Source organism: Prorops nasuta, unplaced genomic scaffold (genome assembly GCF_024137725.1).
Source record: "Prorops nasuta isolate Cenicafe-Biocafe unplaced genomic scaffold, Cenicafe_Pnas_1.2 PNAS00011, whole genome shotgun sequence".
Classification (NCBI taxonomy): domain Eukaryota; kingdom Metazoa; phylum Arthropoda; class Insecta; order Hymenoptera; family Bethylidae; genus Prorops; species Prorops nasuta.
The window spans coordinates 1047476-1071953 of record NW_027116808.1 but is presented as its reverse complement, the minus strand read 5'-3'; the positions used below and the strand labels follow the sequence as shown (position 1 = coordinate 1071953).

Below are 24478 nucleotides of genomic sequence, written 5' to 3'. Positions count from 1 at the left end.
ACATTTTCGTTTGGTGCAGTTTTACAGGGACGAGTCTTTGTATACCGCAAACCGTGTGTGCGGCACTTCCGGTACTTTGAGCCCCGCAAACCGCGTGTAACGGTCGTTAAACATTAATTTACGCAGCGTGCGCTGTACGTAGTAGCATCATCGTGGATCCGAAAGAGCCAGGCGAATGCAAGATGAGGTCTAATGTAATTTGAATGTAGCCAAGTGAGAATAATAGCGCCGATGTCGCCCATCGCTCCGAAGCCACCAGCGGTATTAAAACACAAATCGTCCGTTTACGCTGCGAATAGCTGATGCAGAGGAAGAACGTTAACGCGATCTCTCGGCTGCGAATCTCGAATATTCGCTAAAAACACAGTATCTCGAGCTTATTCTTACGACGAATCACAGACACCCGACCCTGCGGACCAACGTTAACGCTGAAAACTCGTTTGATCAGGAAAGTTTCGCGGCTGGATACTCTCGCGTCGAGTTTCTGTTTTCTATACGCGAAAGGAAATCTGAGTGGAGAGTCGATCGGGATGGCATCGGCAAAAACCACAATTGCCGAGCCGACGAAACGCACGAAAGATTCGACTGCTCGCCGAGCGTGCGAATAACGGATCGAGTGTATATATATATATATATATATATATATATATATACAGCTCTCTGTGCATCCCGTGCTTCGTTATCACCGTTAGATCGCCCTTGATACGCGTTGGAAAGTTTTTCATCAAATTTACGCTTTTTCTCTCTTTTGCGTTAAAAACGCTGTGTATACGGATGATCCTGCATTATTGGTGATGAAGATGCCGCAGTGTACCAGTGTTCTCTCATTTTCATGCTAGATATATATATATATATATATATGTACGCTATAGAGGAACGAGATACGCTTGGCAATATTCGGTTTTACTGGCAGGCCAACGGCAAGTCGCAGTAACGCGTAACGAGAGTATATAACAGTGCATTGGAAGGACGTAATAATGACATTAACGTGGCGGTAAAGTAACGGTGCGCGTTTGGTCAAATTACATATTTATGTGCTAATTCGCAGCTGTTATGCTTAGCCGCCGCTGCCACCTTCCGCCAGCGGTATTAATGGCCCGGCGAACAATAGAAGCAATTAAAAGCGTTGGTCGGGCGAGAATATCCGAGTAAACGGACGAACAAGCTTAATTAAATACTCGCTCGCCTATATATATATATATATATATATGTAGAGTTTTATCATCGCGGAGACTGCGCGAATTTTTGCAGCAGCGAGTGAAACGAGTAGCCTTGGACGCGCGGTGTCCTTACGCATTTATACGCAAGTTCTGGTAGATTTAGCGCAATTTGCAATTGCCGCTGAAATGCGGCAAGTGCTTAAAATGGCACGTGGAAATCACCTTCGATTTTGACCTCAAATTCCTCCCAGCGTGGACGCCGGACTGTAGCGTATATAGCGTACGATACGCGCGCAACTCAACCGTCGCCTTTATACGGACTGCAGTTTCGTAATTGCCATACTGCTCCATCATTCCCCTCCCCTCTACTTCACGTCATTCGCTCCTAATTAGATTTGCCACATTCTACTAATTTGTCGATAATTTATAATTAACGCGAAAACGCATTCACTCTATACGTATACATATATACATATAAGAATATAGTCGCGCGTGTCTGGGAAATTATTGGTTTTTCTCGAGTGGAAAATTTTGCTGCGAGATATTTTGCAAGCGAACGTGCATGTATATGCAATGGCTCGTTATAAAGCGAAATTGGATCGGAAGCGATATTTTTCGTTATAATAGTTCGAGTGGAGTTTTTAATGTTTATTATATATATATATGTATAGTATAAATGTGTGGAAAAATATAGCGGAATGGTAGAATTGTAGCGAGTTTCCGTAGAAATGAATGACTTCTAAAAATAAACATCGTTTGAGAGACACGCACGGGACACGAAAGGTCTTTCTCCGCTTTTTTTTTCCTCTTTCGCCGAGGAGCGAGAGCGTTGCTCGCTTTCTCACAGTCTCCTCACTCGCGACTGTCATCGTGATCGCAGCTAGACTCGCTCGTGTCTGCGCGAGAGAGGCGTGGATTTAATTTTAAACTATATACTTCCCAGAAAGCAGATCCCTATACGCTTTTTCTCGTCTCTTTCTCGCAGCTTCGTTGGGATGCGCAGAGGAATTCGCCGCTAGATCCTTTCGTCGTTTTTTCCTCAGCATGGTCGCCAACTTTGCTCCGAGCTTATATCTCTCGTCGGTAGCGCGAGACGAAAAGAAACCAAAGGCCGCAGAGACTGTACTATATACATGCGTATAGAGGATGCGAGCAACGAGCAGTGCATGTACCACACGCATCCGTGTGCCAAAGATGCATGCTTTATGGGCGTATGTGTGCAGTACGCGGTACGTACGCGAGTAGGTCGCTCCAGGACGTGAAATTTCTTGGGTCGATTTTCGCGCGAAGCCTCTTCAGGGTTGACGAACTCGTAGCCTAGGCCTATAGAGTTCATCGACCATTGTATTTCGAGACTCCCCGTTGCTCGTCCGTCTCACACACCCGCTCCTCTATAGCCCCCCCCCCCCTCCCCCCGATGTTTCACAAAATCATCATCCTCGCGAAAATTTTCTCCTTTCGCTCACTGCGGACGCTCGTCATCGAACTCTTCGGGTCGTTCTACCGTTGCCTCTGCTTTATGTTTCAAGTATCGGTTTATATCGAGTGTCTTTCAGCTTTTTCTCCCCTTGCTTCTCGTTGATTATTCGAGCCGGGGCTTTTGTCAACGCGACACGTCAATCGCACCGCTATTAAAACCAGAGGCTGAAGAAGCCATTATCATTATGGCGCGCATCAACGATGGAATGCAAAAAGCGTGTATAACACATCGCGCCCAGCATTCTGGACAGATTTCAAGTGCTTTGCCTTTGTTTTCGTTATTATTAGAATGACTGGCATTCTTAGACCGATTCGTTGCGAAGATTTGGATGGTCGCATTGCTCAAACTTTCCTGCTCCTTTTTAAGAACCTGCTGGAAATTACCTGTATCTCCCGCGGAGGATGGTAAAAAACTTGCAAAGAGCGAAAGAAACGGGGAACAGGGGAAGGAAAGCAGATTTCCTGCCGCGGGGAGTCATTTCTTGCAACAAATTGTGGCGCGCGGTATAAACAAATGAGAAAAAAGAAACGAGAGAGAGAGAAAAAATTGCATAGGCATTTTCCGCTTCCTGTTGCGCGTCTTTGCGTCGCGATCGCGTGGCTGCGAGGCATAAATATTAACGAAGGAACGTAATCGATCGCGAGGCTGAGTATAGCGAGAAAGAATCGTGGCAATGGAGAAATTTAAAGGTTTGGCACTCGCGCGACAATGGGACGATTGGAAAGTGGCCGTTTTGGGAAAAGACGCGTGCAATCTTTCGAGCCGTAAATCTCACGGAGCGAGCAGTGGGAAAAATTGCAATTGAGGCAGAGGGTAAAATGGAGTGGAATTTCAGTTATGCCTGCACGGAAAGTTTGTCCCCGGATCGCGAGGAGTGTAGCGTCGTTATTAATGCGGGCCTAGGTCACGGGCGGCGAATCGTCCTAACTGCGGGTTAGTTAGTTCACAAGAAGGCCAGTGGCCGCGCTCGTGCTCACTATAAATAATCATGGCGCGGGGATGTCCAAGTATAGACCGTTGGGTGTGCGCCAGCCTGCGAGGAGGCCTCATCTATTTTTGAGCCTGTCGCCGCTACTAGCGCTACAACACGACGGACACGCTAATCAAAATCGTCCGTGTCCGTCCGTGTCCAACGAGTCACCGAGCTAAACAGAGAGGACCGAGTCTCTTTGCGCGGCATCCACACGCACCACCACCACCGCCACCTCCGCTTCACTTTTATTTACCCTCTCTCTATCCTTCCTTACGCACGACCTTGAAAAATCATCGATCCCTTCCGCCGATAACGGCGAGTCATTTTTATCCAGCCCCTGGCGCTGCGCCTTCCTCTCATTCTCGTCAACAATCTTTCTGCCTGACAATAATTCTTTTCCGCGTTATATAGACATGGGCAGCTTTTGCCCAAAATACGCGAGATAAAGCGCTAAAATACTTTGGCATGACATTGACGATACATTCTTTGTATATTTATAATTAGAGAATGTTGATGAGGAGCGTGAGACGAGTGGCAACTGTCAAAGTCAATTGGACGATGCGGAATTGCCAGAGTGGGCTTTTGAAATTCCCGCCACCGCTCCGTGACTGCATCAATAACTGCGCAGCGCTGGTTGCGCGTCGACTCGACTCTCCTCCATGATGATGACCACTACCTATATCCTCTTTTTGCTAATTCGATGATAAACATCTTGCACGATTATAAGTTTAGATAATTGGGGGTGGGCAATGGGTGCTCTCTTACTCCTTTTATTTCCTCGGATTTATAACGAGTGAATGTTTTGTCGCGGGGATATAGACATTATTTTCGCTAGAATCTTCGAGAAAGCTCCGAAAAAGACAGTTGCTTCGTTGTTATGCCAAATGTAGTATAGGCGTCAAAGGGCGCTGCCGCAATCCGTAATCAGCCACAATATCAATTGACTGGCAGTAGATTGTGCGTCTGTCGTGAAAAGTGGGTAAGAATTCTAATCCGTAGCGAATCAGAAGTAATTGAAGATACTTTAGATTCGGAGCGGTGCTTTAATTACATTCAATTTCATCGTGATAGCCTTTTCTTCCCAAGTTCCGGCACACGGCTTCGTAACGTTATCATTTTATCAGAACCGTATGTAAGGCTAGCCTAACTAAGCTGTTAGCTGCCAATTTGGCAGATGAGTTGTCAATGAAAATCGGTCCGAAATAATTTAGGTTAAAGGGCATCAGCCGTATTGGACACTTGCCGAATTTAAATACCAATTGTCGATTCGGCGATCAGTTGATCTGCAACGCTACATAGAGTAACTAATTGTAGTACCAATTTGTATCCTACCTTTGCTCTGTAGGAGTGATAAACGGAGTAAAAGGATATTTATCTCTCATCGTCGTGATCAAATTGAGACAGATAATAGCTTTTTTTATTCAACTGATAGCGCGCAATCAGTTTTACATTGTTTTCTCCAACTAATTTTCATTCCTGGATATACAAATTGGAGAAAAGCTCTTATTGTTAACCACGCATTTTTATCAAATTTTCGATATTTACAATTACATTATTTTTAACGTTTTTGGAAATAAGTGAGTGTCAGGCGTTTCTTGACTTATTACATTGATTGCTCAAAGTTGTTTGTTTCTCTATGAAAGAGAGAATGCTTCATTATTATTGTCGAACAATATATAATTAAAAACTATTTTCAGACTTCCGCATCAACCAAAACAACCACCATGACAACTGCAGCAAAGCTGTATGGCAAAGATCTTAGTGAATATGACGATGTAGATGTGGATGAGTTACTGTCCCAACTTACACCAGAAGAAATTAATATACTTGCCAAGGAAGTCGATCCCGATGTATGTTCTCACTTAATTTCTATTTGTAGTTTATTCTGTGAAAAGTATTAATGGTTTGATGTTGTCACAGGATAGTTTTATGCCACCATCTCAACGCTGTAGTTATGAGTGTGATAAAAGTCCGACTGGTCCTTTAAATCGTAAGAAGCTTATTGAACACATCAATAAGCAGGCTCTGGAAACACCTGACATTCCGGAGCTGAAACCATATGTACCTGGTGTTATTAGAGGGAAAAAAGTAAGTTTTAATGATATACTATGACACCCTGAAATTCTTTCAGCAGTGTAAAGGTAAATAATGTTTTTATCGTTTAATCTTAGTGGGTACCACCACCTCAAGACAATACAAAGGAGAAAGAAGCGGATGAACAAATTGCTATTGATCTTGGAGATGAATACGAGCAGGCATTGTCATCTGCTACGCAAGAAGAAATTATTGATCTAGCTGGTACCATTGCTGTCAATAATCAATTATTACATCTGGTAACTATAATTGTACAGATAAATTCATTTATTGTTTAGCCATTCTTGGATTCCACTCAATGATGAACCAAGATCAATACCATGCGTCCCTTCTGAATTCTGGACAACCAGTTGGATTAGGATGGGATGGTATCACGAAAGCTAGTCAACCGAAAGTTTATCCTATAGACCCACCAAATGATACTGACATTGATGCCACTATCAAACAAGTTAGAGACGATGATTCCAGTTTACAGGATTTAAATTGGAATAACATTAAAGTAAGCCGATCCATTTGTATCTGATACATTGTGTTTCGTGAGAAATTGTGAATTTTTACTAACAAGATATTGTGATATTGTTGCACCTTTCAGAACATTTCAGATGAGAAATTTATTCAGTTATTCGAAGGTGTGGAAAAAAATACACATCTCGAATCTTTAAGTTTAACTAATGTAGGTCTAACAGATAAAACAGCACAAAGGCTAGCAGAAGCTATGGAAAAGAACTCTACACTCAGAGTACTCAAGTAGGGTTACACTATTAGCTTTTCTATCAATATAAATACATATTTATTATTTTACGTTAATAGGGGGGTTGTATAATGCATTGTCTTATTTTTTAGCGTTGAAACAAATTTCATAAGTCCACCTGTGATAGTCAGGCTTATCAAAGCACTCCTTAAAACAAAGTCCATCGAAGAATTTCGGTGTTCGAATCAGGTAAAAGACTCTCCGCTTTATAAAAATATGTTATTCTTTGTATCTTTGCTTAATTTGTAAAAAAATTACAGAGGTCGCAAGTTTTGGGTAACAAAATTGAAATGGAAATCACGCAACTGGTAGAACAGAATCCAACATTACTTCGACTTGGGCTTCACCTAGAATTTAATGATGCAAGACATCGCGTAGCCGCACATTTGCAACGCAACATCGATAGGAGTGAGTACATTTTTTTGCTAATAAATCTTTTTAATAAAGAGATATCTTGATACACGTCGATTTTCCAGAACTTAATATATAGTAAATTTTCGAAGAATTAAGAAGAATAATTATACTTTTTATTAAATTCTTGTTCATATAGCGATTTGCAGGTATTCCGTTTCGTTTTATATACTCAAAATACACCTGTACATGAGAACGACATTACAGAAAAAGAATAACTGATTACTCTTTAATTTTCTCGCAAAAGAGAAATAAATGTGCGACAGTAAAAAATGTCTTCCCATTATTTTTAAACTGTAATAATGAAACAGTAATTTTTCGTATAGATGGGAGCAATTGTATGGGAGACATTGGGGACTATGCGACGAAATGCTTCTAAGCCTTCTTAACCCGCTTCGTAGTCTCATATAGCGCTTTACTATCAATTCACCATTCATCCATTCATTCTGCTATACTCATTCATTCTTTCTCTAGCTAGTGGCATTGAGGTAACTATGAAACCATATAGAGTGCTTCCCCCTCGTTAACTAATTAATTATTTATCAATGCCATGGTACCCATAGATCTTAGCTTTGAAAATTTCTTACCTATTAATTTTATCTCATAGAAATCTCTCTTTTTTCTCTTCATATTGTACACGCTTGTATTTACGCATTTTCACTCTCCCCAGTCCCTTCCTTTCCATTCCACAAAATGATTAACTCCCTCTGTACCACTAATTTCTAAAATGCAGCAAAAGACAAATCTCATTCAGTACGACAGACAGCAGAGTCTTCTAAAAATGAACATGACTATAACAAATAATAACACAACATCTAGTAGCATTTCTAAAGTATCCTAATCCACATTTAACTGGCACTAATTCCTTAAAATTTCTATTTCTATCACTGCCAAGATTTTCATAAACAAATTATGCTTATGCTTCTGCGACTTTTAAAGCATTATAATACGATTCCTCATTAGCTATTCTCATAAACAATCTGTCCGGCGATACATATATGTGTATATAAATATAAACGATACTTGAATAATTACAATCACATCCATACGAGGGAAAAAGAAATTCGGTGATAAACGAGTTTGAGTGACAGGATAAATGTTTCGTTATTGTACAAAGTAACTGCGGGATCGTAAAGTTATTTGAAGGAAGAAAGAGCAGGCTGAGAGACGATTGAGAATCGACGTCGAACGACAATACACATTTATCGAAATAAATAAACTTTAATTGAATATGATATTTTTCTTGTTAGTCTGTCGTGTGGGAGCTTTGGAACGCGCAAGGGTCGTAGCAATCGGTGCGGGTGTCGACACCTTCACTGTTCTACCTGTAGAGGCCCTAAGAAATAGAGCCTAACGCTGACGCGGTGCAGTGAGTAGATTTAACACATTCAGAAAAGATTTCTACTTGAGTCTTTTGAGAATTGTGATTCCCAATGCCTGACATCCATATTTGGTGCAACGACTCGAAGGAGCCAATCGTTTCTCCTCTATTTTATCGTGATAAACTCCGAATGCTCGATATGTGTTTAACGAACATGGCATCCGACTTGAAATTTATGTTTCATCTGACATTAAGAATGTTGATTTTGCTAGTGTAACGATGAGACCATAAATTTGGTCTGTTTGAAATTTGTTATACTTCAATGCATCTTGTACAAAAAATTTTAATGAACCCATCCCTTTGTAGTAGAGATGATATGTTATTATAAGGGAGTTAACCATTTTAAAGTTACGTGAACGTATTTACTCTGAGGAATGCAAAACCGATTGCTCGTATTTCGTACACGATAATCTATATATGTATGATTAATACGGACTATCGTAAGCTAATACGTCACATCTCACTAACGCCTCTCATTTTTCATACACCTCTGGCACGAATTTCTTTGCATTGCAAGCATTACATTTCCTTCTCACTTTTTGCTCTCTCAGACTAAACCCTCAAATGAAGTATTCTCGCAGTTAGGATCTCAGCAGATGAAATATTGGAACCATTCGATAAATATAATTATTCTACGGGGTATGAAATTCTTTAGAACGATCGTCAAGGAACAAAATGGGTATAGGGATTCTGAAAGAAATATTGCAGTATATGAACATCGATTTTAATTAATAATTATAAATCACAAATTACCATATATGTGTATATATAGTATACAGAGAGATTTTCATTGATCGGCTCGCGTTGTGCAAAAAAAAAATTCTCGAAAATTGTGGCGTAATGCTCTATGGATGACATCATCATCGAGTGACATATTTACACATTCGTACACACACACACACACACACACACATATCGCGAGACTCAACGAGTCCGAGCTGCGATTTATACTTATGACACCTATTCTTTCCCAACAGTACGGAAAGACCTAACGCTGCGGCTACAGTTCCGATTCTTTAACATGAACCACAGGAAACCTGCCTTGATTCAATGAAAGGTAGCTACCCCTACTGTGTGGTAGACGATCGACCGAGTGTCAGCTGCGCTTCCTCCTAAAATAGAGAAGAAGCATCAATAACCGCTACCATTATTATTATTTTTCTTGTGAAGCTTCACTAATCCCTCTTAGACTGTCATCAAGCTTTTTACATATATCTATACACTCGAAAAACCCGAAATAACTCTAAAAGAACCTTCTCCGTGGTGTGAAAATTATTTCCAGTTCTTCATTCGATAAAAAAATACAGAGATCCTCGCAAAATTCGAGAAAAAAAATTTGAGAATGACTGTACTCCGTCGAGACACGTGCTGGAAGTGCACACGCGCGTGCAGTTGCGAGTGAGAAATTAAAGTTTGTTGGACTGTGCCGGTGGTACATAGAGAGCACAGGCTATAGACACACATACCGTATCATACTCAATGAAGCCGTGACGCGTTAATTTTCACGCAAAGCTACGGTAAAGCTATTCGCTTCGCGTGACGTATGCTGACACGAATGTCAGCTAGCAGGCAGCTTAACACGTGCCCCGGTGTATACAGCAACGTTTAAATCCAGCTCTCTGCCTTGCAATGCTAAATTACGCGGAAATCGTGCAACGGATTAATTAAGCGAGGCTTTAACCGCTTCCGTTTTTTTGGCCCATCGTTCGATCACATCGCAATACGCGCGCGACCGCTCTACCAAGAAGTATATATATCACACAAGCACCACCGTTCTCCGCGAGAAAACACTTTGCCTCTCCCTTGGACGACGGCTCCTCGCGTATCCTTTAACTTTAATCTCCATTTTTTCCTGGCTTTCTTACTGACACCACTCACACACGGCAGATCTGTTTGAATGCAAGCGTTATACATTCGTAATTTACTAACATTGCTAGGTCTTTGTATGGAGAAATCTGCATCGTAATGTGTCCGATGAAAAGAGAGAGACAAAAAAAAAATAAATGATAGTACGACACGGCAGATATAAATCGACAATTTTCAACCTTTGAATTTGAACTTTTAACCGCATATTCTACTAACCAATCGTATTTTACGATGCAGAGATTTTTTTCATGTCAGTTACAGCCTCGTGATATGACATACGTTTTTCATACAATTTTGTGTTTTTCAGCGTTTTGCATTTTGAAGCTGTGGCAACATGAAAACTATCGGCAACTTTTCAGCATGTTGATTCCATCCATTTTATTCGTGTCGGTCATCCATGGAAAAAGATCCTTTCAAGCCAGATTCTTCCTCGTTCCATCCAAGAGTTTTGCCTCTCGTCTGTTTTGCCGGAATTAGAACCGGTAAATTAATACGTGGAGAATTGTGTAATTCGAGTGTGTACGGGGAGGAGGGCGGGGGGGGGGGGAGGGGGGGATGGAACGAGTCGGCAGAGTTAACGATACTCCGCGGTATACCGGGCTGGAAGAAAGCATTAAAAATGCAACGTCAAGTGCACTTGTCGTCCAGCAGCGCAGGGATTTCTCTCTCTCTCTCTCTCTCTCTCTCTCTCTCTCTCTCTCTCTCTCTCTCTCAAATGAGCCATTTGGAATAAAGCAGAATTGCGTTGACGCGAGTTAGGAACGAAATTCCAAAGGATCCTCTGTTGCTATCGAGGAATGTATATGGACAGATAAGAGCTGTAAACTGGCTTGGGAGTCGTGTACTTTTTCCAAGGATGCGAGGAGATTTTGAAGATGCGAATCGGTTGTCGATTTTTTCTTCTCTGCATTATATTTTTCTCTTTACCGGCATGCGGATCGGTAGAGACGACCTTTTAACCGATTATTTGCTTCTGATTGCATATGATGACAGTGTTTCGGGTGTTTGTTGCAGTACGGCAGTCCCGGCTCGGGGTGGCAACATCATAACGCAAAGTGGCGTTCGCCTAGGTATTATTTAAACATTATATAATATATATATATAATTATATATGTGCGCGTACACGTACTAAACGATTGTTATATGTATGTAATTGTAATGTTTCTTTGTTATGACGCACCTATATTGCACATTTTACTCATCATCACTCTGGCACAAATATGCACACATAGTTGACGATGTTCCGAGTCTTACCTTATCCCATACATAGTCGTGCGTGCTTTAAAGTTCGTAAACCAAAAGCGATTTCTAGATTATATGTACTTACTCGGGGCCTATGGTTAACCACATGCAAATCAGTGCATGCAAGACTTATTATATGCAAGCTAATCTAGCAACACGCTTGGCGCAGCCATCGTGACTCTACTTTAAACTTTGTGATTTTATTTATGGAACGCGCGCAAATTCTTTTATAAGATAAGAACATTGGTAAATTTTAGATACACAACTTATTTAGATTTGTATATTTATATCTAATATATAAATGGATAGAGAGATTTGAGTATGGCAATTTTGCGAATGTGGCATACGCTGTACACGAGGCACGCTGGGAAGGTAGAACGAAGCATGGTTATATCTCTTAAAGCATCAACTTTATATTATACCGTACTATATCGTATCGAGTGAAACTCGTCGGGAAATTAATTTCATCCAAGTTTACCCTGCGTCGTTTTATTTTCATCCAAGAATATCGTAATACCATACTAATGTACCGACAAACTTATTGGAGTGATTAAATTTCAATGAGAATTTTATATAATATATATATATAGCTGACGAAACGCATGACAATTTACTTACCTCACGTTCTGCGTTCACGTGCACTGACTAACTTGATATTCATTCCTCTTAATTTAAGTTTGTATGTGTAGGTTAAATATCGATGGTATATAACTAATTCCTATATATACTATATATATTATAATAAAACCACTAATATAAGATACAAACTTGCCTTGAGTAAAAAAAAAAAAAAAAAAAAACAACCTTTTACCGTTTAGAATTAAGGTCTCTTTGAATGTTTATTTTTTAGATTCTCACGATAGAAAACAGGCATGATAATGTGTTAGAGATTACCTTGTACCTTACAGATTATACCGAGCTTATCTTATTAGAGCAATTTTACCAGTTTGTAGAAAATACGAGAGATCAGATCTAGCAAGGCTTCTTAAACTTTTCCTATTTTCTAATAATAGATTTCGTTTATAATTCAGTGCTATTCGACATAGCCTTATTTGGTTAGGCTCTTTTTGCAGAGAGGAGAGACCCGGACTCTTGCTTGTCCCATTATGCATTCATACCGATTAAATATGTTATCCGGAGGAGACTGTGCATATATATATAGATAGATATCACGTGACAATGCTAGGCAAGCTTATACATATAAAGAGAGAATGGAAGAGTAATAGCTGCTGTTCTCTCTCGATTATTTGCTTATTTATTTGCTTGCTTTCTCACTCTCTCCCTCTCTCGCTCAATTCTCTTATGTTTGCGAATGAGTCCATTTGTATTCACTCGCACTACCAATTTCCATTACTTTTCAATGTCTTCGCGGAAATATTCCGAAGAAGCATGGAAATGTCACGAAACCAGTTGTTTCCCCCGACGAGATTAGCTTTTGACGAGCTGCAACTTTAGATTTTTTATGCGAAACAAACAAAAAAAAAAGAAAGAAAAGCTGCTTTCGTCAGGCATCCATCCCCCCTAAACGGGTTTGTACATCGGGATTTAATGAGGTATCAGTAGGGCTCTGGGCCATGCTCGCGAGAGAATGGCTTGTTTCTTTGTATAAACGGAGGAAGGAAAAACAAGCGGAGGGGAAATTTATATCCAAGAAAGTTTCCGAAAATACTCTCGGGACACGCGTCTCTTTCGCACGTCGTATACGCTACATTGAACTCTGCGCACGCCTTGTCGATTTTTCACTTGGAAACTCCGGGAATGCTCCTATTTGTTATCTTTGACATCGATAGGTGTACTCATATTTTTCCACGAATAATCTCACTCGATGTTTTCCGAACTTACATGGAAAATTCAACTCTCGCCTCTCGTGCATCGTATTTATCGCAAACTTGTATCCTTTTTATTTATTAAATTTTCCAATTAAATCTGTAAAAAAGTTCACGGCTGATTTAATCCTCCGAAGGACGAACAATCGTGGCAATTAAGAATCGTCTCGAGATTCGTGTTCCGAGTGCAATTCGTATTTCGCCAGAACCGCCGAGAAAGAACGGGGTTTGATAGGTTTGCGTTTCCGGTATGAGAGAAATGCGCGATGGAAATTTTGGCGACGAGCCGGAAGACAGGAAGGAAAATAAACTTTAATAGAGCGCGTAGTCAAGGATACACCGATAAATGATATTGCCAGAGCAATGGATTCCATTTGTTTCGAAGCTTAATCCCAGACGAGAGTATGGGAATAACTATATTTTCAATTCAATTTCCTGAAAATAACGCCGTTCTGAAAGGACCCTGTGATCTATCGGAAGAATAAGTGCAACGCGGCAAAATCAATACGTCAAAACTATTGTTTAAAACGGCTTTTATGTGAAAACGACGGCTTAAAGTTTCTCTTCTCCGCTCGATGCTCACACACACACACACACACACACTCGCACGTTTTTTCTATTCTATAAAAGCTTATATACCGACGCAAGTAGATTCGCGAGTATGAATGCATCGAGGTTGGCACGCTGCTCTGTCGGTTCTGCAGAATTGGCCTGGCTAGGTATTGAAATAACAAAAACAGAGAGAAAAAAAAAAAGAAACGAAATAGCGAACAATTGTGGAAGGGTCACGATCTTCGATAGAAATTCGAGTCAATTTATTCGGTAATTGAAGCTTCAATTATTTTTCCAGACGAATTGCCTATAGTTGGTTTTTTCATCGATTTTCCATCGCTCCACTTCTCGGCTGTGTTCCAATTCGTAATTCCGTATATAGCCTGTTCCTTTCGCATCTCGAGGAATTCTCCAGTTATTTCGAATTTTCGCACGACTGAATTTTCCAGCACGGTTATTAAGACGGGCGCGTTTAAGGAACACGGGCATGCATATATATATATATATATATATATACGATCAATTTATTCAGTCTTCAAAAATTGCTATACACTTATATCTCGTATATATACACCCCGGTAGACACTGGAACAGAGTGTCTGTTTCCGAGCGATACAAGGTCTAGTATTGGACGCGCGTAGTGCACCGGTGTTATTAAGTTCTGGAAGGAAGGGATAAATTGCGAGTGGATATAGGAATAAGGGAGAGAAAGAAAAGAAAGTAGAGAGAAAGCTGGATTATAATTGTATCGGAGAGAGGACTTTTCCGGTCTCCTTCCTACTTGCTCTATATATATATATAGACTCTACCAAGACTTATAAGAGCGGCTGTACCGCCACTGGATGCTCGCGAATTATCGCGTTATTTTCTTATTAATTAACGAGCGTATTATTCGAGCGGAGAAATTTGCCAGTTATCGCGGTGATATCGTCGGTTGTACGTATAGCTTCCTCTTAATATACAGAGATACCAATTAATTCCTGTTTAAGTTTGGATCTCGCTTCTGGGTGGCTTAGAGTCGGCAGCCAGGTCCGTAAACCGCGATGAAAGCGGTAATGCGAAGATATTAACGATCCCCTGTTGAAACTCCTGTTTCGGGTCACGTATCGCAGCTACAATGACGCTGTTGGAGCGTCTAAGGCCCGTAACACGCGCGTACTTACCTTCTACTTGCTCTTCCTTCCATGTATATGTGTATACCGGTTAACGCGATCGATACGCAAAGTGGACAATTTGTTGGTTACGATTGTACTTGGCATAGCGCAATTTGACTTGCTGATTGCGCCTTGTATAATAGAGCCGTTGGACGATCGATAAAGCTGCGTCGTGGGGGATGAGGGCCGCCAGGGGCTATATCGCCTGCTTTCTTCCCAAACAGTGTAATGAAGAAAATTGCGCAATCTAAACCAGTGCTCTACTATCTTAAGACCGATAGAGCCAATGGACATGGTTAAATCGTTGATTTACCATCGGATCGCACGCTACTTGTTGGCGGAGTAATACCCGTGTATCCTATATATATATATATATATATACATATATGTAGACAGAGTTCTTCAGGGTGATGAATGGAAAGAATTTTTTCCTCCCAGTCATCAGTTTGATCCTCGTCTCGAAAGCATTTGTCTCTTATCATTTTTCTTCGCGACCCTTATAGGACGTATCGAGTTTGCTCCTTTTTTTAGTCTTTTTGAAAAATACAACTGTTGAACAATCTTAGGAAATTTGCAATGTTCGATGCTGAGCGGACCACTGAGCTTCCTCTCTCTCTCTCTCTCTCCTAGCGGGAGCTTTTAAATTCTATTCCAACGATTTTCTCCATCTACGCTGATTGACATTGAAATGTCATTATTTCTGCTGGAAGGATTTTCCATTTGAAGGTTTGACAAGCAATTAGTAGTATAGCGCACATACACGTACGCCCATTGTTATGATGGAAATTATTGCGTGGCTCTGGAGAGTTTTCCTCATTTTTTTCGTCCAGTTAAAAATACGCTTCTGCAGGAATAAAACTCATGTGTTTTTTTTTATTCATTTGTCAGAGGTTGTTTCAGAAATAGACGTGGCAGAAAGTCATAAAGAATCAGCGATAAAAAGAAAGAAGAAAAATTCGTGGAGTACTTACCTGGACAGCTTTGACGGGGAAGATGATTTTTCGTAACTTTCTATTCTTGGATTGTGACAGGTTGTTCGTCGGCTCCAGCTGCGTTTTATTCGATCGCACTGAATCACTGGCAAGCTACAACTTTTTTAGTAAGCTTCCACCGCGGGTTGGAGGAGGGATTGGGTGTAGGGGAGGGGCTGGAGAAGAGCCTAGCTCTTCCTTGCGCCCGCTCTCGGTAATTCGGTTCTTCTTGCCGAATGAGACGAGTCGCCTCATCAGAATTTAATGCCCCGTAAAACGAGGCTTTCTCTCCTCTTTGTCACTTCCGAGATGTTCCAAGGGACCTTTATCATTAACGGCGCACTTACACGTACCTTGGCTAGCCAAAGAAATCAGTCAAAGGGAGGTGTCGCTTCGAGCGGAGGAGAAAAGAGCGGAGAAAAAAAAGTTACCGGAGAAAACAGTAAAAGTAAGAAGAAAAAAGGCAATGACGCCGAGTGTTCCTAGGAAAGATTCTGCTTTATGGACTAGAAAATGTCTAGACGCGTGTTAAAAGAAAGGTTTTTGCGTAATTCACGCGAGAGAGGAGGAGGGTTTCTCGGGGCCAGTAGGAACCCAGGGAGATATCGAGGAAATTTTCGAACCTCCGAGCTTGGACTTTCAATAATTTTAATTCCATCGTACTAACCTTCATTCCTAAGCGCATTTCATTTATCTCCGGATGGCAGACGCAGCCGTTCCTGATCGACAAAAAATTACGGAGCCTGCAGGGCACAGTGCTCCAATAAATCTGCTTCGTCCCGAAACTTCCCTGTTTTCTCCCTCTCTCTCTCTCTCTCGACGCTCGCGAGAGTCCAACTGATATGTACGGAGAAAAGCTCTCAGTTTTTCCGTTCATGAACTCGTCGACATCTTCCCCATCCCCCCCCCCTCCCCCTATCTCCAAATGGAGAAAAAATTTCACCTATCAATTGACGTTCTTCGCCCCCCAATTCCTACTTTCGAATATCGAAATCCTATCGCGATCGTCTCACTGCTGCTAACTTTAATTCTTCCAATTGTGCAAAATTGCTCGGCGAGTGCCAATTTTTCGCCAATCGATATTTTCATCTAAGAAGGAAAACTCGGTTTTCTTCCTTGCATGTAAAATTTCTAGAGCATAAAGTTTCGATGGAAATTGCGACGAGAGAGCGAGAGAGCATGCACAGGCGCAATGTTTTATTCGAAGCTACGATATTTTTGCGCGGATACGAAGAATAAATTAGTATTATGAGCGTCTGGCGAAATAAAGTGTTTTATCGTTTTCATAATGGTTTGACAGAGTGTGCGCGTTAATTACTTTGCTTTTACGATCGCCAGTTGTGCAAATTAAGGAAGAAAGAGAGCGACCCTCTACGTAGGTGCTACATAATTTTTAACTACTTGGCGATTACATCGCATTCTTTGTCCCTGTGCTACAATCAAATGGTTTGCCAGCCTTGTCACACCTCTTTAGATTAATTTTCATTATTGCACGCCGGCTCCAATTTTTCTCCTCCTCCAATTCCACCGACACACCACGTATACACACACACGTGTGCGTATACACGAGAGATGTACCCTCGAAGAAAGCCCTGCGATCTGATCTAACGGCGCGGAGAGTCGATAGTTTTCCCGGTAAAAGGAGCTTTTCGGACCAATGATTTCACTGATGAATAAGAACAGTTTGCATGATCCTTTTCGTAGATCGCCTTTGCCGTACCGGAAGAGCTTCTCGCAACTATACAATCGGCTGGGCCATGCACTAACGATCACCAGGATTATCGCGACGACGCCTCTCGCACCAAGACGATCCAGCGAAGAAGCGCCGCATCATCGAGGGCCTCGAAAACGCGACGAATGCGCCACCGTTCCCGGCTCGTTCATCGACACACGCCAACAAGACACGCGTTACATATACATATACGTAGAAACCCAGCAAACGTAGTCGGCCTCCAAATTCGTCCAGAAGATTCCAATCAACGACCACGAGTCAGTCTCCGCAGGAAGCGAGTGTTTCACCAGCAGAATTTTCGAAAGGTACGGGCAAGCTGCGGAGAGTAAGATCTTGAAGATTTTCCCTCGGACCAGCAGCTACACTACCACGCGTCGCTTAAGAGGAAAATGAAGAAACGCGCGAATAAACCAATAGCGCAGGGTTTATGGTTATTCGCGCACAGTGATATCGCGTCGTGCGATGCTCCCTCTGCGATATCAAGGCGAAGCCATCTGCGCGCCGTGTTCGGTTGGCTCGGACGATACACGGTGGATCACGCGATCTCATGCTGCACGTAAAGCCACGAGAAAACTGTCTGGGAAAAATAAGTCCTGCCCACCTGGCGCGTCTCTAACTTACGCTTCTCGGGATAACGCTGCTTAAGCTTAATCCTTGACTCGGCCAAGCAACTAATAAACTTGTCGAAATAAAGCGCGGATACTGATTGCACCGAGCGTTATAACATTTTCAAGTCCATTTATTTTGACGCGCACGAAGCAGGCGCAACATCCTTCGAGAAGATCCAACCTTTCTCCGAGGAGTAATTTTTGCAAGGATTTTCTTCTCTTCGACGGCAATCGCACTTTGTGCCAGTTTTCGCGCGCAAAAATTTTTGCCGGGACGTTATTCGTATTTTGCATGAAAAATTGTGTTTCTTCCCGATGCGTTTTCTCGTTGCTCGTGGACCTTGGTTCTTCCGGTTCGCAGTGCAACCACCACGACTACCGGAAGCGTCGCGCGCGCTTTCCTGCTCGGAAGCCGCGAAGCCTGCTCGGCTAATCCGACCACTTCCGGTCGTCCGGTTGACACTCGCGTCTCGCGCCAATGGAGCTTACTCGATCCTTCGATCTTGACGGAATTTTGTTCAATCGACTATATAGAGTGACGAACCTTTGTAGAATTTTTGTACTCGACGAAAGAGGGTTTTTCATGAAATTTTTACCGAAACGGCTGAAGGAAGGTTTCAACGGAGATGAATAGTGAGTGCTGTCGTGTTTTAGTGCGACGAACAATTGCCAAGTTTGCCACAGCCCCGATTCACCACACGTCCTTCGCGCGCGCACTCACATTTCATGCAGAAACGTATTTCTAAGTTAAGCAAGTTAACCATTGACGATGGCACTCGTCGAAATCGCTAATGCTTTGTCGTTGGTGGGTTCTCGATTAGAACCAGCCGGTCGTTGACAAAGATCCTTTTGTGCTGTCCTTTAATTGAATATTTAACTGTGAATGTTAGATTATAGTTGTATACTGTGTATGAATAAATGAGACAATGTTGAGCATGTGGAAATAGGCAGAGATAGAGAGAAAAATGGCAAATATGTTGAAAGCGAGAGGATAACTGAAAGGGCGTAAGAGAGAGAGTGAGAGAGAAGCGCGAAAGACAGTGTATTTGCGAGAGATTGAGCGTGACCGAGGTGTACTCTTATTATATTCCTTTTTCGAGGATTATTCAAACCAATGTGGTTTTTATGACGATGTAATAAATTTAAGATGCCATTATTATGAGCATGTATGGATAAATGTTATATAATGATTCTCTTGTATTAACGTTGGTTGAGCTGATTGGCCAAAATTTGGCTGCTAAAGCATATTTTTATTGCGACGAGTCTTCGATATCCGGAGATTTTGCTTCTACAAAATGTTTAGCATTTGTCATTGACAAGCATGATGAAATTATCATGTTTTGCACCGAATGTCCGTAGATCGATCGAATGTACATCCGACAGTCCGTGACTCTTTATGCGCACCGATTGGCGAGAAAGGGGAGTAAAAGTCTGAGAACAGTGTTTTAGCTTTGTATCGAGTCTCCGTAATAGTAAACATCCTGTTGGAAAAGTTGTTAAAGAGCTCCGTCCGATCGAGCGTCTCGTACATCATTCGAGTTCCAGTTTTTTTTCTCTCTTGTACAAGCCAGTGTAAAGACCAATGTTATATATATATATATATATATGCCAGGTACGGCCAGCGATGGTCGAGCGTCGCGTTAGCCCGTAGTTAGTTTGAATGATTCATAACGGCACTATTGCGCTGATTTGACTCGTGTCGGTGGACGCGAGTTGGCGTTAAAAGTTGTGGGAGGAGAATTGGAATGGGACAGAGAGACGTTGCTCGCACAGTCTTTCCTCCATATTTATCGATCGTCCCGACGATACCACTTGTACGCGTCTTCTTTAGCTCAATCCTCATCTTGCCAATGGTACCTCGCGCACTCCGAGAATGAAGCGAGGAAAACGGCGTTGTTACAGTCTTCCTATACCGAAACTTTCCGATCGATCTATGGCCCAACGCTGACATTGCAATATTCGCTAAGGCACTAACGGATCATCATCGATTTAACGAATTATTATTACTTTATTACGAACGCAAATCAATCTGTACATATTGTCTTCATTGTTGTTTCTAATAAATTCAACTTGTAACCTAAGCCTAGCTGTAAGAATGGTAGGACGAATGAGCAAGAGTGCATGGAATCAATGAGAGTTTGAGAGGTAACGTATATAGGATATAAGGAGAAAACCACAAAGAAAATTTTAACGGCAGAGTTTTATAAAGGTTATAGATTATGCGAATTGCTATTGGCAATTGTATCGATATCGCCTTATATTATAGATAATAATAGCTGGAGAAAGATGAAACGAAGAAATTCTGATAATTTATTCTACACAACTATATACTTTTCGATTTACAATAATCATTCTTCTCATCAGTGTATTAGCATGTTGCACTCCGACATAAAACAAAAGAAACACGCATCACTCTATGTATCTATTTGTACACGAAACTCAACTGCACGCGCACGATCAAAGCCTTGCTGCTAGCCTTATCTTGTAACACGAGGTTTAAATAAAATCTTAATGAAAGATCAATCATCAGCGTTAATCACCTTCGTTAAATTATTCCTTTAATTTAACAATTCATGCGTTTTGTCTACGAGTCAGACGCGACTCGCTGCTACTCGAGTATTGTCATTGTTCCAAATTCAGACAGCATGTGTATATACAGGGTGTCCCACAAAGGATGGCCATGCCAATAATACCATCGTATAGGGGACAAAAATCTAAGTAAAAAAGCTCTAAAAACTTTTTCGCTACCACTCTTCGTTTAAAAGTTATTTCCAATTAAAGATTATCGATTATAGTAGCTCCTTTCTTAAAGAGGAAGATTGTTTTGGTCGTGCATTATAAGGTCAGAAAGATTCTGTGAATTAGAATACTAAGAAAAACGCAAAGCCAAACATGCACTTGAGACTATTGTGAAGTGGTTAAAGGCCGATCGATAGCTTCGAGTGCCAGTGCCATAAAAACAATCAAAACATAAACACACCATTTCAATAGGCTCGAGTGGATGTTTGGTTTTGTATTTTTCTTAGTATTCTAATTCACAGAATCTTAGTATTTTGGTATTTATAATACGACCAAAAACACAATCTTCCTCTTTAAGAAAGGCTACTTTAATCGAAAATCTTTAATTCCAAATAACTTTTTAACCAAGAGCGCTAGCAAAAAAGTTTTTACAACTTTTTTACTTAGAATTTTGTCCCCTATCCGATGGTATTATTGGCATGGCCATTTTTCGTGGGACACCCTGTACATAGAAAAAATTCCCTCTCCTTAAACCAAGTGTTGTATCCAATAGGCAGTAAGCGGGGGCTGTGCATCCAATCCGTTTACGGGATTCCTTCGAGGTAGGTGTACGCGCGAATCGGCGGTCCTCATTCATAAGCAAAGCGGAACCCGTAATACAGGACCAGAGCCCATATTCCAACAAAAGCCTCTAATTCGCATTTAGATTTCCAGCTGGACGTTTCTCCCGGAAATCAAGCCTGAATATCTTCGTCGCTTCGGGATCGTCCGCTATATCGGATGTAAATTGATATAATTCAATCCTCGGTAAATTCCGACATTTACCAACCGCGCCACCATCTCGGTCCTCGCTGTACCAAATCCACGCTGTAACCCGATGGTTCCAAGATCGTAAAACGACGTATCGCAGCGAAAATATTTATTGCACTCGATATATAAACGTAACTAACTCCTGGAATCGTCAAGATAAATCGGGGCAAGAATTTCAGGTACGACGAAGCAGAAATAAAAGGAGTAGGTAGAATATTTGTATCTTCCCTATTCTGCATCAGGATTGAGGAGTCGAGTCTATGCAAAGACTGTAACGTAACGTAACGTAACGAGGTGCAGCTACCATACACAGTTGGTAGGATATTACAGCGTTAACTGGATACGCGTTGCGAGGCGAAATAGTCCCATAAAACTATGTGCAGGTACATTGGATTCGATGGCAAATATCGCGAGTGAATCTAGGCTAGATCGATATTGATGCGACCGTGCAGCCGCGAGCACCCACACGCGTGTGTACTCGGATATCGTGAAGAGAGTAGCGCAGCTACGTGCACGGGCGTTCTCCAAATCGAGCGAACTAGGAAGTTATGAATGTTTCATGAAACACTTTCCGTTATCCGCAGTTTTACCGGTTGGTTTTCACGCGCGATTTCCACACGCCGTACTCCGATGCATCACCGAATTCCTATATACCCTCGTGTGCTTTCATCGAATCAATTAAACGCGTCCCTTTCCCTTGGACTTTTCAATATCCATTCGTCGTTTGTCAACTCTATGCTTGTGTGTGTGTGTGTGTGTGTGTGCGTGTACATAAAATAGTTGTAATGGAAGGTTATGGAACGTTTATCGTTCATCGCGAGAGACGAGAAATTTGTAGCGTTATTCTTATCGACATTCGGTATATCGTTGAAAGGTGGTTTAGTCGAGCGTGCAAGGCCAATTAAAGCAGAGCGAAAGGATGCCGATATCAATATATATTATATATATATATATACCGTTGAAAGAATTCTTCGGGTGGCAAACGGTGTATAATAAAGTGCATGCCCCGATGCTTTCGGTGGTGGTGAGTGTGCGCGATTATTGTGCGAAGCTTTTGCCGCGTAGTTATCGTCGAGGAGAGCGTTGTCGGGGACCAAGGACGATGCCTAATGGGCTCTTAATGGACCTCTTTGAATACTGGCGCAAACAAAGCCCCTGGAGAGACCAGCAAATACCGCTGGAGCTGCACACAGCTCACCCTCCAGACGACGTCTCTAATCTTTGATACCGGCTCTCGAGAAACGTGTCATTTACAACAATTAGTCATATTTCCGCGCGTACAGCTCGAGAATCATCCATCTTCTCTCCGCAACAGCCACTGTCCCAGCCAATTGTTAAACTTTACTCCCATCGCGTTATTTCGAGGAGACTGAAAACTTTGCTTTACACTTTGCTTCTTGCGTGAATTCCGACCCAGACACGGTCAACGATAATAATAAAATCGTTTAGACGCACGTGTCTTACTCTCTTGTACTCGCGCGAGCCTTCCTCTCCACGACTGTCGTATTGTTTCGAGCTTGAGGTAGAGATTGTGTGTTTTCGCATATGTATATATATATATATATATATATATATATGCAAGTACATTGGGTAATACTGTTTCAAACGTATATATATTAAGCTTGGGTCGGTCGATCCTGTTTAATAGATGAACTCGTTTGAAAGCTCCAATCGGATCTCTATTCTCGAGCCTTTTGAGCCTCGCGTCTCCTTTCTTTTCAGGATTCAAGTGGACGCTGTACCGAATCCTAAAAGGACTGCATCGATATTCTTCTTTGGGATAAAACGAGAACAGCTCTTTTGGATCCTCGCGTCTTTTGATCGCTAAGTGGAAGAATCGTGGCGTCTCCGTTAAAGTTTCCATGGAAATATATATATATATATATATTTGAAAATACAATAAAAAACTATGGAACGTGTTTGGAACGTGTCTTATCTCTTCGGGATATAATTGCATTTTGGACCATAATAATACTCTCCCGTCAATTATCGTATTGTAATTTTAAGAGTATTTTAATACGTTATTCCTTTATATTCTCCGATGCATAATTATATCCATGAGAGAGCCTTCCGCAATGAGCGTGTCTGATCAATGCTTGAATATATAACGTCTGACGTCTTACGTTCGTAAGTAGATAAGAGGTTTATTAACTGTCACGCGACAATGCAGAATCAAAGCAGTCCCTTGAAACTCGCGTGGCTGACGCTATATCTCCTGATCCGATTAGTTACAACCAAAATCCCACTGTGGACCGAGAAAAATTACGCGGTTTTCCAAAGTACCTCTTTCGCTCCTTTAATAAATCCTGTAATAGAGTTTTAGCCCGAACCAGCGAGTATAATATTTGCTGTGTTTGCCGGGCTTATAACCGACTTTCGTTTCCTCGAGATATTAGAGAGGATTGACGAAAAGTGAGCAAAGAATGGCGGATAATTGGTCGGAGTGGATAATCCGTTTAACCAGCTACCGCGAAGGTCCTTATTGGAAAGCCGTGTCGCAGCTGAGCGATCTTATTGGTCGATCGAGCTTTGCCAAACTAGCTCCGCGTCTGCTTCGATTCACTTGTACTCGACGCGTATTACCTCTCGCATTCCTATGATAAATTGTTGCCTTCTTTGGAAGCGAGTGCACCTCTCTCTTTCCCCCTCTGTGCACAGTCTGCAACATTGTTTCAGGCCTCGTTACACGCTCCGTTTGATCCCGTAGAATAGACGAATTTTATTTCAC

The 24478-nt window shown here is 41.6% G+C and overlaps 1 protein-coding gene across 7 annotated transcripts in view; it reads left to right on the top strand.

Moving 5' to 3' along the window:
* Nucleotides 1-20724, top strand: part of tmod (tropomodulin) — a 40518-nt gene extending 19794 nt beyond the window's left edge. For 3 of the 7 annotated variants that reach the window (XM_066734326.1, XM_066734329.1, XM_066734331.1), the window contains exons 2-11: nucleotides 5311-5463; nucleotides 5534-5701; nucleotides 5785-5911; nucleotides 5986-6206; nucleotides 6300-6454; nucleotides 6551-6647; nucleotides 6719-6866; nucleotides 8120-8238; nucleotides 11131-11186; nucleotides 17566-20724. In XM_066734326.1, coding sequence (XP_066590423.1) covers nucleotides 5311-5463; nucleotides 5534-5701; nucleotides 5785-5911; nucleotides 5986-6206; nucleotides 6300-6454; nucleotides 6551-6647; nucleotides 6719-6866; nucleotides 8120-8223 — 1173 coding nt within the window. In that variant the 3' untranslated portion in view covers nucleotides 8224-8238; nucleotides 11131-11186; nucleotides 17566-20724. Of the gene's footprint in view, nucleotides 1-4414; nucleotides 4593-5310; nucleotides 5464-5533; nucleotides 5702-5784; nucleotides 5912-5985; nucleotides 6207-6299; nucleotides 6455-6550; nucleotides 6648-6718; nucleotides 6867-8119; nucleotides 8239-9227; nucleotides 9308-11130; nucleotides 11187-17565 lie in introns of those variants that run through there. The other 4 variants (XM_066734332.1, XM_066734327.1, XM_066734330.1 and 1 more) reach the window with 4 other exon arrangements.
* Nucleotides 20725-24478: the final 3754 nt, after the last annotated feature.